This window comes from Felis catus, chromosome B3 (assembly GCF_018350175.1).
Source record: "Felis catus isolate Fca126 chromosome B3, F.catus_Fca126_mat1.0, whole genome shotgun sequence".
Classification (NCBI taxonomy): domain Eukaryota; kingdom Metazoa; phylum Chordata; class Mammalia; order Carnivora; family Felidae; genus Felis; species Felis catus.
In genome coordinates, this window is record NC_058373.1 from 114956751 (window position 1) to 114971887 (window position 15137).

The 15137-nt window shown below is 40.1% G+C and overlaps 1 protein-coding gene and 1 long non-coding RNA gene across 6 annotated transcripts in view; one reads left to right on the forward strand and one right to left on the reverse strand.

Moving 5' to 3' along the window:
- The first annotated feature begins 50 nt into the window (after window positions 1-50).
- The window catches only part of SLC39A9 (solute carrier family 39 member 9), a 52096-nt gene continuing 37009 nt past the window's right edge, over window positions 51-15137 (forward strand). For all 3 annotated transcript variants that reach the window (XM_003987775.6, XR_002743168.2, XR_006599750.1), the window contains exon 1: window positions 51-971. In XM_003987775.6, coding sequence (XP_003987824.1) covers window positions 876-971 — 96 coding nt within the window. In that variant the 5' untranslated portion in view covers window positions 51-875. The remainder of the gene's footprint in view (window positions 972-15137) is intronic.
- LOC109500899 lies at window positions 2482-10037 on the reverse strand. 3 transcript variants are annotated; one of them, XR_002158752.3, is made up of 6 exons: window positions 9879-10037; window positions 4533-4634; window positions 4284-4445; window positions 3537-3666; window positions 3129-3195; window positions 2482-2597 (listed from the first exon to the last, which is right to left on the reverse strand). It is a non-coding gene; the product is annotated as an uncharacterized LOC109500899 (long non-coding RNA). The 3 variants fall into 3 exon arrangements; XR_006599751.1 differs by lacking the exon at window positions 9879-10037 and adding an exon at window positions 5911-6597; XR_002158751.3 differs by lacking the exon at window positions 3129-3195 and having other exon boundaries at window positions 9879-10034.

Here is a 15137-nt window from a genome sequence, read left to right on the forward strand (position 1 = left end):
AATAATCATTTCTTTTCAAGACGCTGTCTTCCGTACTTTTGTTATTGGACAGGCGCCTAGAGTGATCACCGATATAGACTGTGACTCCAGATATCTTTCAATGGCCCTATTCAAAAATGGCGGTAGCATAAGCCTCCTGGGCCATAGGTCGGTTGTAACCCGGAAGTACTCTTCTAAAGGAGGGGGCGGTGAAGCAATCCGGAAGTGGATGTAATGAAGAGATGCCACTTGGCGGCCATGGCAGCTGTAGTATCGGTGGCTCTGGGTCAAGGCCCAGCGGAGTGGAGTAACATGGGCAGTATCGGGTATAGGGCAGAGACAGCTTTGTATCACCTTCGCTGCTGAACCCCTAAGCCCATCGGTAGAGACCTGCAGGACTCTTTCCCCATTCTAGACTCGGAAGAGAGTTTGCCGGGACTGGTGGGCTGGTCCCAGGCTGGCGAGAACCGCCCCAAGGAGGTAGGGGAGCCGGGAGGACGAACAAGTTTGCTTGGGTTTTCCTCCTTTTCCTGCTGCCACCTGGGACGTTGTGGAGGGAGTGGGTCCATTGTGCCACCATTCCGACGATTGAAGAAATCGCCCTTTGCATACCTTTAACTGTTAACCCTAGGGAATCCAGTGACTGGCATCTGAAAACAGGGATTGGGACCTGAGATTGCTGAAAGTTCTCTCTGGTGCTAATATCAGCAAAAAGGGACTGTTTTCAGGTGCGTTCCAGAGAAGGGTTTCGTGAACACATCTGTTGGTGAGGAGGACGAAAAAACTGGAAAGTCCACTTGTCTTGGAATCACCACACGCGTTTAAGAACCTAAGCACCCTTTGAAGCCTCTGAAAATTTGTAGTCTGGTGGCGGTGGGTAAATAAAGGAGGACAGAATGGATGATTTCGTCTCCATTAGTCTGCTGTCTCTGGCTATGTTGGTGGGATGTTACGTGGCTGGAATCGTGCCCTTGGCTGTTAATTTCTCCGAGGTAAGAAATTCTCAATTTTCTGTCAGTTGTCAGGATGGCTGCTAGGAAGTACTGACAGTTGTAAAGGGAGGCGGTTTCCTCAATTAAGCTCAGAGCTACGGATCTTCGTAGGAAAGACTATCTTTTTAAAAGATGCATAACATTTCATGGGGCGCCTGGGTGGCTCAGTCGCTTAAGCGTCCGACTTGGACTCAGGTCATCGTCTCACTGTTGGTGGGTTGGAGCCCCGCGTTGGGCTCTGTGCTGACAGCTCAGAGCCTGGAGCCTGCTTCAGATTCTGTCTCCCTCTCTGCCCCTCCTCATTATCTCTCTCTCTCTCTCTCTCTCTCTCTCTCTCTCAAAAATAAACATTAAAAAAAAAAAAGATGCATAACATTTCATAATAGGAACAAACCTCATTTTAGGCACTAGAGCCCTTAACTTGGGGTGGGTGGATCCACTGAAGATCCTGGGGTACTCTGAACCTTGTGAAATTGCATACAAAAATTTAGGACTCTCTGCACATTTTCCTGGAAAGAGGTACCGTAACATTCTTTGGATTCCCAGAGGTTCCAAGGAATCAAGTTTCCAGATTGCTATCAAGGAACATAAATGGGGAATATTATTTGTCTGTATGCATTGAAATCAATATACTTTATCTTTTTGAGGAAATGAAGCATAGTTTTTTGGGGGGAGAGGTAACTTTTTTGGATTAGAATCCAAAATTTTCTGGTTTTTTGAATTAGTTTTTTGTTAATACAAAAATGAATTCATGCTAACGAATGAAGATAAGAAAACTAGATTGTTCTTAACTCACATTTCCTTTTAAAGAAAGAGAGCATTGGAATGCATATTTGAAGTTGTTTCAGATCTTTACTTAGAAATGAAATTTTTGTTAATATGTTTTGACATTTTGGTTAATTTGTACATTTGTCCTTATTTGCACAAACATTAATGAGTGGGGAAGAAAGGTGGAAGCATTGTTCAGTTAAAAGTGCGGATAAGTTCCTCATAAAGAGTTCACAGCATGCACAGAGCTCAGACATCTAGGGGAGAAAACCCATTACATTTGGAAGGAACAGGATTTCATGAGTATTTGGGGGTTCAGCAGTAAAATAGGCCCAGTTTCACCGCCAGTCCTGAAAGAGCTTCATGAGAGAGCAAACTGATAGACCAAACCTAATCCACAGACTTAATTTGTTAGGTTAGCACAGTATTTAAGGTTGTTATTGCTTTTTTTTTTTTTTTTTTTTTTTTTTTTGTCTGTATTCCCTCAAGGCAGTAGTTGGCTAGAGCTGAGCAGTGGTAGATTGTTAAGGTCTTTGGCTGTGAAGCCTGCTTCACTCATTTGGGCCACCTGCTGTCCAGTACTTTGTAAGCCTGCTTTATTCTGCCTTGAACCATATTTTCTATTAACTGCATTAGAATTGAACTGGCCTTATCAGGGCTAATATATGTGAGATTTAAGTTGGCGTATATGTTTAAAAACTTAACTGAGGTAGCATTTATCAAAAATTATAATGTCTTCAAATAAGAGATTAATGAAACTTTATTTGTATAAAGTGCTGAGAACTTTTCCAGTTTCAGTATCTTCTTGAACCATCTTGAGTGGTTTTTGCAATATGCGATCTGCTATCTTCTTTTTCACTGAAATGAAATGTGTACATGAGTGGTGTAATTAACCAAGCCATTAATAAAGATAATTAGTATGACATGTCATTTATGGCTATCTGAATTGATGGTCAAGTGGTCTTTTCCACTGTAGGCCTTAAAATGTTATAAATCACATTCATGATATTCTTTTATTATTACAGCAAGCACAGTCCATTTTGAGCTCGTAGAATAAAAATGAAAATTATATATAACTTAGACATGTTAGAATTCAACTGATGTTTTTTATCTTCTAGAAATTAAGCATTTTTTCTAGACAGATTATACTATTATATATTGATGTATCATGAAACTAGTGAGATGATAAATGTGTAAAAACTAAACTTCATTCATGGAAGCTGGGAAGCAGTTTCTACCTTTAGCAAATAGTTCCTAAGCTTCTATACTGGCTAAACAACTTTCCTTTAAAAATTTTTTTTTAAGTTAATTTATTTATTTTGAGAGAGACAGACAGCATGAGCAGGGGAGGGGCAGAGAGAGAGGTAGAGAGAGAGAGAGAATCCCAACCTGGTTCCGTGATGCCAGTGCAGAGTCGGACTTGGGGGCTCAAACCCATGAACTGTGAGATCATGACCTGAGCCAAAATCAAGTCAGACACTTAACAAACTAAGCCACCCAGGAGCCCCTGAACAACTTTACTTTTTAAGGAAATCTGGCTTTTCTTAGAGACTAGCATTTTTATAAATAAAAAGACCAGTCTAATTTATTTTACAGTTCACTTTCATCTATATGGAAACATACGCTTCTTATTCATGTTCTTAATCTAGCTGCTGCTTTTATTCAATACAGTATTTTCCCCTTAGAATTTCTCAGACAGGAATAAAAGTTCAAAAACCCATTAATTATGGCAAAATTCGTGTTTAGAAATGAGTTAAAATTAAGTAACCTGAAAATTGCTACAGCAGTGGTGCCTACCTGCTGTATCTGACCATCCGGCTTTATGTGACAGTGATCTCATCACTGTCTTCGGCATTCCTTGCCCCCAGACCAACTTTCTTGATGCTTTTGTAACTTCTTTCTTGCTTCCTTTATGCCTAAGTGATTTCTAAAATGAAGGAAAGGAAAATCTGTGATTCCTTTTTTTTTTTTTAATGTTTACTTATTTTTGAGAGAGAGAAAGAGAGACAGAGCACGAGTGGGGGAGGGGCAGAGAGAGAGGGAGACACAGAATCTGAAGCAGGCTCCAGACTCTGAGCTGTCAGCACAGAGCCCGATGTGGGGCTCGAACCCACAAGTCATGTTCTCATGACCTGAGCGGAAGTTGGATGCTCAACTGACTGAGCCAGCCAGGCGCCCCAAAATCTCTGATTCTTGAAAATACTTATGAGCAACTGATGCTGAAGATGCTCTGTTCTTCAGCATATGGGAAGGAGAAAAACTAAAGTTGTAAAGAAGGCCAGAGCATGCCTTACACAAATGAAATCCCATCTGGTAAAGGAGTTGGAACCACTAGGTTAGTACTGTCTTACGATGTTAGATTCAGTTGGTAACGAGCAGTTTTCTTTGGCTCTAAAAGAAAACACTACGTAAGTAGGTGAAGAGCCTACAACTTAACGTTACCTGGAATTAACCCAGCTTAGCAAGTGCTCTGACTGATGAATGAAGTTAACAGCCATGACCGAAGTGAGATGTTAGATGGGTTATCTGAGGATTGTTACTTACCTGAGCACGTCTCCCCTTTGCCACAGAGCTGGTAACAGAGAGCAAGCTGTTCACACCAGAGCTCTAGGGCAGTGCTCCTCCAGCTGTCTGGTAGATGACTAATTTTTGGTCTTGTTTAATTTCCATTCTATTGCAGACCAATATATTTATAAAAATTAAACACTAAAAAAATGAAATGGAAAAAAAAGGCATATGAACTACAAGCCCAAATGCAGTGTAATCATATTGAAGAGGCATACAATTACTTACATAATTGTAATGTTTCTGTCATATACAGTGTTCTGAAGGCTTTGTCTCAGTTTCACACTTCCCTTGTTGCAGACCGGTTTGGCTTATAATGCCATCTTCTTCCTGTGTTAAAATCGTATAAACCCATAGGTATGCAGATGAAAGTAGTGCTGCTCTCACTTCAGTAAGGGATTCAAGATGACCAGTAATGCGCTCAAGCCCCGGGAACTGTCTGGGACAGGTAGCATAGTTCAAAATCAGTGTTGCTTTTTGAACAAGCTCTTTTAACAGCCAGATCTTTCCTTTTAAATGACCTTATAGGATTGTTGTGAGGATGTAATGAATTAATATAAGGGCGAGGCTGTATTCTAGGCCATAATAAGAACTTTAGAAAATGTTGAGGATTATACTCCTTACTGATTATGAAAACTTCTTTAAGGTTTTCATTTTTAGAACTTTGTTCTAAATTATAATTTTTTTCTAAAGTTTATTTATTTTGAGAGAGAAAGAGAGAGGAGGGGAGGGACAAGGAGAGAGAGAATCCCAGGCAGGCTCCACACTGTCAGCGCAGGGCCCAGCACAGGATTCGAACTCCTGAACTGTGAGATCATGACCTGAGCCGAAACCAAGAGTCGGATGCCTAACCAACTGAGCCACCCAGGAGCCCCTTAAGTTATAATTTTTAAGACTTTATTTTGAAACAGACTCCTAATAGAATTCCTCCATCCCATTCTCCAGTTACAGAAACTTCTCAGCATTTTTGTTTGGAATCTGAAAGGTCTTGTTTGGGGATTGGCATTCCTATTCACCATGAATGTTCCATTTGGAGAGACCAAGTCTTCTCTAGTCTGCCTGCCTTATAGTATTTTTCTTAGTATTTGCCTTTTTTTTTTCTTCATTAGTTCTCATTTTAAGCTTTGTTTTATTTTTCGTGTGTTTAAAAGTTTTATGTCTAATTATCATAACTCATTCATGATAAGTATCTTTGGGACTTTGAGTCACCAACAAAACAGACATTTGTGTCTAAGGAATAAATTTGTTCAGCATGCTTTTCTGACAATTGGTTCTTTTTGAAATAGATGTGACAAAGTGGTATTTTTAAGGGCTTTTGCATTGTCTGGTATATTAACGTTTTATTCTCTTCAGGTAATGCAATAAATGTGATGCCTGTTTGGAATTTCATTTCTAAATTCAAACAGTTTACACTTTGCTTTCTCTCTACCCATACCTGGAAAACAATCAGTAACTTTATGTCTTAGAAGATTATTGTTTCATAAGTGTCTTTGCTTGATAAAAATGTTTGGATCAAATAAAAACTAGATAAAATCTGGTCCAATATTTTCCTGAAAAGCTTTCTTTTCCCTAGGATATTATGTGGATAAGTGCTATTGAAACTTACCTGTTTAATAATATTAATAATAGTTAATGCTTATTGAGCTCCTTCTGTGAAGTGCCAGGCACCGATATGCGGTATCTTATTTAATCTCCAAGAGGAGACAGATAGGTACTGGTATACCTCACTTTACAAATGTGCATACTCAAGGCTTGGAGAGTGTGGTAGACACTGGTAGAGGTGGGATTTGAAACTAAGTCAGTTTGACTGCCAGTCCAAAGCACTTGACCGTTAGATATTTCCTTTTCTGATGAGCACTGTAAAGAAGGAATGAAAGACCATGGGTCTAGATTGGCGCCTTAGCTCCTCAAATTAGGAACATCTTAACACCACTAACTTTATCTCCATTAGGCGATATCCCCAAATTAGGAATATCTTTAACATCACGGACATTCTACCTTCCACAGTACATCTCCTGCCTTGTGCTTTGTCAGTGTAGCAGAATTGAAACTGCAGAGGTAAACCACCTTCAAATAGCATTGAAACCTTTAAGAAAGAGCAGAATATATCCTAAATGCCCTTTAAATTGACATCTGCCAACTTAGAATCTGAAGCAGTTCCCATTTTGAACTGTCTAAAATTAATTTCATGCTTCGTAATCAAGTCAATTGTAAATTGTGATATTCAAGAATTTGCATCGGAGGTGCCTGGGTGGCTCAGTCGGTTAAGCATCCGACTTCAGCTCAGGTCACGATCTCGCGGTCCGTGAGTTCGAGCCCCGCGTCGGGCTCTGGGCTGATGGCTCAGAGCCTGGAGCCTGCTTCCGATTCTGTGTCTCCCTCTCTCTCTGCCCCTCCCCCATTCATGCTCTGTCTCTCTGTCTCAAAAAGAAATAAACGTTAAAAAAAAAAAAAAAAGAATTCGCATTGTTTTTGAGGGAAGAAGACCTAAAATGAATTCAGAATGCCTCTGTATGTGATAGTCTTAACCTTTCCTGTAATTGAAGAATTTAGATGTGCAACTTTGTTGAATGATAACAAGGTTTAAGATCCTCTGTAGTTCAGTTTGAAATCCCAGGTAATAAGTAGTAATGCTAAGTGTAGTACAGGTATTTCTTAAAACCTGATGGAATTGTGGAAGTCTCAGTCTGCCTCAAATACTAATATTGAATGTCTAATTTTATTGAAATAAAATAGAACTAGGTAGCAGTTGGTCTGGAAATTCTTCTGCCCCAGTTATATGGATTTTTAAATGATGAGGCCTTGGGGTTAACTACTGGATAATTACATCTAAGTATCTGTTGCAAGCCCTGTATGTCACTGGGGGTCAGTTTTCTAGTAACCAAAAAATATACCCTAGTTTCTACACCTTACATATTCCTTTCATTAATTCTTCATGCACTTGACAAAGGCAAATTGGGGAATCAAGATGGATGCTAAAAGCAAAAAAAAATTAAAAAAAAATAAAGAAAGAATGAAATAGGTTTTGTGGTGAAGCAGTTGAGCATAATGTTTAAGAGTACAGATTCTGGAGCTAAATTACTAGATTCAGATAGTGGCTCTGCCATTTGCTGGCTGTTGTGAGCCTGGGCAAATTACTTGGACATTTTATGACTCTTTTGTAAGATGAGTATCTATCTCATAGGGTTGTTGTGAGGACTAAATGAATTAGTATATGTAAAGCAATTATAGTAGAACATGCTTAACATAGTACTTAAAGAATGTTGGCTATTATAATAGAGATGAAGGAGAATATTGGTAGCACCTCTGTTGTATAGAAATTGTCCATCCGGAAACCTCATTAGTCTAAAGGATCAGAAAAGTCTCTGATTAGCTAAATAGGCAGACTGACTGTCCCTGGCTGTCACTTCTGTGTATCATTTTTTGTAATTCTAGTGGGTTAGTATGCCAGTTATCAATTTACTGCCTCTCAGCTCCAAATTCACTCTCCGTTGACCACTCTGCAGAAATGGATCTGGGCCCTTTAAATATCTTTCCTTTGCCAGCTGGCACAACATCGCACTTTGTCAATAGGGGATACTGGAGAGAAATTTAAGAGGAATGGCTTTTCCTTCTTGGTCCATGCTTGCCCGCAGGCTCCTAGGCAACTATTCTGGCAACAATTCTTATAGGCCAGGCTGCCCAACTTCCCCCGCAGGCTCCTCGCAGCGCGTACGTTTGACTTCTCAGGCCTCTGGAAGGCTTCTCCTGGGCCCAGCTCCTGCAGGCAGGTTTTCAGGCCCCAGCCTCCCGCTGAGCACATACTTCTCCGGCACCCAGCACCCAGCAGTTCTCACTGGCAGCACTTCCCCTTGGCAGTTTTGCAGGAGAGCCTCTCCAGTAAGACACTTTCCCATAAACAGCTTTCCCCAACAGCCAAGAGTGCAGATTTCCAGCAAGTTCCACCAGTGTGGCACCACAGAAACTTCTCTGCCTGTAATATTGTGACTTATAATCAGTATATATTTGGTCTTCCTGTTTCTGGCACAGAGCTCCTAAAACCCTTGGAATTTCCCAAGTGATGAGAGCCATAAAGGTATCTTCTGGCTGTGAATGAGATGATTTTTAGAACGCCCATAGTTAACGTAGGGTTGGAGGCTGGTTGCCAGGGGAACCAACCAACTGAGGGATTGGAAGGTTGGAACCTCCATTCCCAGCTGGGAAGAGAGAGGGGCTGGAGGTGAGATCAACTGCCAGTGGCCAATGATTTGATCAATCTTGCCTAGGTAATGAAGCCTCCATAAAACCCCAAAAAGACAGGGTTCAGAGAGCTTCTAGGTCGATTGACACATGGAGGTGCTGGAAGAGTTTTACGCCTGGGGAGGGCATGGAAGCTCATCGCCCTTTCCCCATACCTTGCCCTGTGTATCTCTTCCATCTGGCTATGTCTGAGTTCTGTCTTTTTACAAGTAACTGGTTAAGTAAAATGTTTGAGTTCTGTGAGCTGCTGTCTCAGGTTAACCAAATCCAAGGAGAGGGGGATCATTGGGACCTCCAGTTTATCGCCAGTCAGACACAGCTGACAAACCTGGACTTGCACCAGTGTCTGAATGTAGCCAGGGCGCAGGGGTGCAAGAGCACCCCGTTTGGCCACTGGCCACTGACAAAACCCAAAGGCAGAGAGATGAGAGGTGGTAAAACAAGAAAGGAATTTATTTCAGTGAGGCCAGTACTGGGAAGACAGTGTACTGGCATCTCAAAACTGTCTCCAAAGGGCCAAAAATACTTTCAGGTTTCTATAGGAAAACTTTGGGCAAGGCCCGATGGGTAGATGCAGGATAATCAGGTCAGTCATTGCCTTGGGGTCAGTTATACAGGGTCTTGCTGGCTCTAGGCAGCCCTTTATCGCTCTCAAGGGGGTAGTTTCAAAGGGGGTGGTTTCAGTTCCCTTCAGGGGATGTTTGGCCCTCAGGGTCTTTTGTCTGAGTTAAGAGATAACCTGGAAAGAAGAACTTGATCAGTTAGAAAGTTAGAATGGAGGTAATTGAAGTCCTCTTTCGTGAAGGTGAGGGGCAGTCTTGTAGGACTGAACCCTTAACCTGTGGGAGCTGATGTCTCCAGCAGATAATGTTAGAACTGAGTTGGATTGTGGGACACCCAGCTGTGCCCCAGCATTGCTTGATGTGGGGAACCCCTCACCCCCCAACACACGCACACACACACACACCCCAAAATTGGTCCCAGAATCTTTAACCTCTCTTCACTGAGCCCTAGCCATGCCCCTTCCAGCAGGGTTTGGATTTCAGTCCACATGGGACCTCTTTGACCACCCTTACCTCAGTCTTACAGTAGACACTCCTTTTATCTTCTATTCTTACATTCTTTAGAAGCCTTGTTTATTAGCTCATTTCTCATTATTCCATCCCCTGTTTTAAGCTTTCTCTGTTCAAATTATGATTTTTCTTTCTTGATTGGACCCTGACTAATACAACTGGGTAATGGGTCATAAAAATCGAATAACTACTAAGACTAAACAGTGAATCAGGCCTGGAGGAAGATAAGGCAGTTCTAGTGCCATGATGTGAGGTAGCTGACCTTCAGTGTCAGTGCCTGGAAGTCATTAGGGAGTAGTGGAAACTGTGGTCATCTGAAGAACTTGGGCCATTTGACGACCTCTGCCTTGGTGTCACCAAATCTTCCTCCTCTTGAGAAGCTGGAAGTCAGGATTTTTCATGAAATTTTCTGAATTTTACATTTTGGCTACCGAACCAAATATTGTTACATCACTGTGTGGGCCAAACAGCCCATGTTTGTGAGTTGCCAGTCTAGAATTTCTGGGCTGGACTGATTTCTAAGCTCTTGGAAAACTAGAAGTAGCAAACTAGGAGGTGTGGGGGAAGCAAGGAGAGGAGACACATTGTAACACAATAGCCAGAGGGGGAGACTGGAAAACACTTGGAACTACAAAACCTCAAAGTGCAGTCCTTTGGAACCATTTAATAAAGGAGAAAACATCTCCCTGTTTACATTAAGGGCATTGTGCTTTCTAATCTGACCACAGTGCAATAATAGTAATAATAGCTACAGTGTAAGTTTATGTGTTAAGTTCTGTGTTGATTTTAATGGTAACCTTGAAAGGGAAGAATTTTTGTCCTCTTTATAGATGAGGAAACTAAGCTCATACTGATTTTACAAAGTTCAAAGGGGCTATTTATATAGCCTCTAAATAAATGAACAAAAATTCTTTCCTTGAAAAGAATGGCTATATAATATAGGCTCTCTGTGAAAATTTAGAAAATATGATAATCTGTAAAAGGAAAATAAAATCATCTATTATCACGTTGTCCAATGAGAATCACTAGTAACATTTTTTTCTTTCCATTCTTTTTTTTCTACTTGTCTACATTTTTAACGTGGTTAATTATGTGGTTTATGTATAATTTTGCATTCTCCCTTCTTTTAGCTGGTAGTATAACATAAGCACTCTATTACTAAAATTGTGTTCTAGGCATTTTTTAATGTTTTCGTTACGTTCAGTTATTTTATGCATAGAATTTTTTTTTAATTTTTTTCAACGTTTATTCATTTTTGAGAGGCAGAGAGAGACAGAGCACAGGTGGTGGAGGGGCAGAGAGAGAGGGAGACACAGAATCTGAAACAGGCTTCAGGCTCTGAGCTGTCAGCACAGAGCCCGATGCGGAGCTCAAATCCACGAACCATGAAATCATGAGCCGAGCCGAAGTTGGACGCTTAACCGACTAAGCCACCCAGGCGCCCCTGCATAGAAATTCTTATATATTTAATTTGTTCTCAACATTTTGCTATGGTAATAGTGTTGAATAAACATTTTTGTGTCTAATGCTATGAACATAGTTCAGATTATTTCCTCAGGAGTAGAATGACAGGATCAAAGGGCATAAATGTTCTTAAGGTTCTCAATCTGTATTACCAGGTTTTTTAATGCATTTTTTTTCCAACACATGCAAATGACACTGTATTCTCACAAACATTGAATACTTTTATTGTTAAGTTTTAAAACTTTGCTAATTTAATAGAGAAAAATGTATCTTTATTTACATTTTCTCAGGTCAACTGAACTTCTTATCTATTAATAATACATATATCGCCAGGTTCTGATGTTTTCCCAGGTTCTTTCCCAACAGGTTTTGGTTTGTGTTTGTTTTTGTAGTCACACTGAACAGTCTTACGGGATTTCCATTTATGTTTAGTTATTTTATGTTTGAAAAGACTGCTCAAAAAGAAAAACAAATTAGTCCTGTCTTCCAAGGTTGGAGGAAGCGGCATTAATAAAGTATTGCTTGTTCTTACCTCTATGTCAAATGAATTAGGAAAGCGGAAGCCTGTATGCCACTGGGAAAATGGCAAATTTGGAGCCTCGTTCGCTTGAATTTTTATCCAAGTATCCGGGTTTTGAGTTCTTATTCTTGCGAAGGAGGGGCCTAGGAGCCCTTTATGCGTGCTGCTAATGATGTTGGAGATAAGTGCCCACGGTCCTCTGTGCTGAGTGAGCTGATGTCATGCACCTACGTGGTGATACTGGCAGTGCCACGTGCCCTTCTAACAGAGGAGGACACTGAACTTGCTCAGGGTCACGCTGCGGCAACTTAGAAGCAGGAAACCTTTGGGCATCTAGTCTCGGCTGTAAGGACTTGAAGGACAAAGTTCATATTTAAGTTTTCTTCGTCATCTGTTACTGACAATTAAAAGCAGGTAATATAGCAGTTAAAGTGAATATCGTAAAGTTAAAGGAAGTCCCTCCTTGAAGTAGGTTTGTGTGTAAGAATATAAAGATGGCCTTTATTGCTTGAACAGTAGTACTCTGCACTTGGGATATTTCATTGCTGCAGTGCCTAGAGCTTTGAAGAGAGTAGTCTTATAAGTGACGCATCTTGAATTTTTTCGGAGACTATAGCTGATGCTGTCAGTACTAAAATGAGCATGGTACAAGGGACATTGAAATAAACTTTTAAATGCTAAAAGCTTTAAATTAGTGGCTTATATTTCATCAAACCAAATAATTTGACTGTTTGTATGAGCAGTGAAGAAAAACCATTTAACTATGTGGGTGTCTGCCGAGAAAATTAAACTGACTTCAAAGCTTTACACTGATAGTTAATGGCATTGAATACAAGCTGTTTTAATTAATACATCTGGTCAGTCCTTTGGCTCAGTCAGGCTGCAGCTGTGAGACTGTAAAATGAAATAACATAAAGCCAATGGCATTGCATGGTTCCTGCCTCTCCTGAGCAAATACGTCATTTCTCTGACAGAAATTATTACTTTGGGCACTCTCTTTTCATCTTGAACCACACTTGGAATTTGTAGTTCTTCATTTAAGTACATCCTAACAGTGATTTACCAAAGGCAAAGGAGAGAACCTGTCGGCATTTTAACTTTGACATATATACAATTTTGAGATTGAATCTCAAGTTGTGAAGCTCTGTGAAAAAATAACAGCTATACAGATAACATGGAGCCACGTCTCTAGTGCTTGAAATAAGTCAGATTGCATCTAAAATAGTTTAGGTAGTTAAGAAATTAGTAAAAAATAAAACGGGAAACTATAACCGGTGGCAGTGATTGACTACTGGTTCTTTTTTTCATCAGAAGTGTTACCTCTGTAGTATTAGTCACCCTGAGAAGGTTAGCAGACATTTATCAAGCTCATAAAAGTTATGGAGGGTAAATAATCTCTGTATTGCCTGGTTGAAGATTGAAATGGTGACTAAACAAGGTTTTGAGCTCCTTGGGAAAAAAAAGTAAGTGTCATTTCAGGTAGTTGTATTAATGAGACAAATGACAACATTACCTCACATTCGCTTTAATGGAATCCCGTTATGGTTCTTTATTATGTGTACTTGAATACCCTTTGAGCCGAAGCATAAATTCTAAAGCAGCTAACCACTGAAAATTCTTGACATGGTTACACTTGTAAGGAATATATTAGGCCTATTTCCCAGGCCTGATGAAGCTTCACTGCATTTGTGTATCTGTTGACATTAGAGCCAGTGACATGGGGGGTACCAGTCCCTAGTGCTTTGCATGGTGCCGGGCATTTAATTCATTCTTCCAATAAATTTTTAGGGAGAATCTGGTATATGCCAGATTCTGTCCTATAAACTGCTGAACGTTGAGCAGTAAATTAAAAACAAAAATCCCTTCTCTCATAGAACTTAGAATTTGGGGGGGAAGGACAAACATAGTACTCAGTGGATGTTTAACTTCATTTGGTAAATGTGCTTTACTTAATTTCAAAAGGAACCAAAACATAATGCAGTTATTTTAGCTTGCTTAGTCTTTCCTCCAAGGAAGTACTATAAAACTAGTTGATTTACTCATGTTTACCTTGATCTCTTCTTACCATTTCTCAAATTCTTTGTTTCTAAAGTTGCTTATGTATTATAATACAGACCTCATGTTTACACTGCAAATCAGGGTTTTCCAGGCTTTTGGGTTTCACGGTCCAGTAATATATATTTTTTTAAGTTTTTATTTATTTATTTTGAGGGAAAGAGAGAAAGGGAGAATCCCAATCAGGCTCCGCCATTTTGGCACAGAGCCTGATGCAGGGCTTGATCTCATGAAACTGTGAGATCATGACCTGAGCCAAAATCGAGAGTTGGACACTTAACTAATTGAGCCCCAGGCTGGTAATACTTTTGAATTTAGGGAAGATTGACACAAGATTGCTTGTTTTTAATTTTGCCAAGTGGAGACACTGAAAAACAAAAACTATTGTCACCAGATGATTTTTTTAAAAGAAAGGACATTTTAAGACCAAAAAGTAGGTAGGGCATAATCTCAGAAGAAAGAATCGTCGTCTACATTGAAGAAATAAAACCTTAGGAAAAGCTTGCTACGTTGTCCTCCTCTTACTTTGCCCTGGACCTTTAGAAACTGTCAATAGAGAACAAATATAACTATAATTTTGGTTTTCCTCTTGATGTTGCTGAGGGATTCTTCCGGCTCATACTGTTTAAAGAGATTGTACAATTGCATGTTATCTTTTTTCAGATAATGGGTTGTATGGGTTTTTTTTTTTACATATTTATTTTGAAGGAGAGAGAGAATGCACACACACGCACACACATGGGAGGGGCAGAGAGAGAGAGGGAGAGAAAGAATCCCAGGGAGCCTCCGTGCTGTCAGCGCAGAGCTCAACTCGGGGCTCAATCTCATGAACCGTGAGATCATGACCTGAGCCCAAATCAAGAGTCTGATGCTCAACCGACTGAGCCACACAGGCGCTCCCAGACTGTATCTGTTGTGCCATGTGGTGGACATTGTCTTTGAATGTACAGGGCAACAGTGTGCATTGTCAAATCTAATCATGCTCCTGCCACTAACTAGCCCTAGCCGTGTGATCTTGAGCAAATTATTTCTCACCTTTGGCCTTTGGTTCTTCATCTGTGTATCAAGAGAGGATCATTTTTTACATTTTCTTTGAGTTCTTAAACTTGGATTCTATGTCAATAACTTTGGTAGCTAGTATCCCTCTTTTTAAAGTATGCACCTAAAGATTAATAAAATAAAAATAAACAATTTTTGTTGTGTCTTTGTAAAAATTTGGACCAAGTTCCTTTTCATATTCTTTCCGCTGAGAGCATTTAATTGTTCATACGTGATTAAAAAAGAGATGTAATTTCATGACTATGTGCTTTAAAGACTTACCATGATTTCTTGTAATGACATTTTGCTGCACGTGGAAATGCAAGTGTTTTCAAGCTTACTAGGGCCTTTGGGACATTCTTACAAAATCTTTTGCAATATATTTAGAAATATGGTCCATAGAGGGGCGCCTGGATGGCTCAATTGGTTAAGTGACTCTTGATA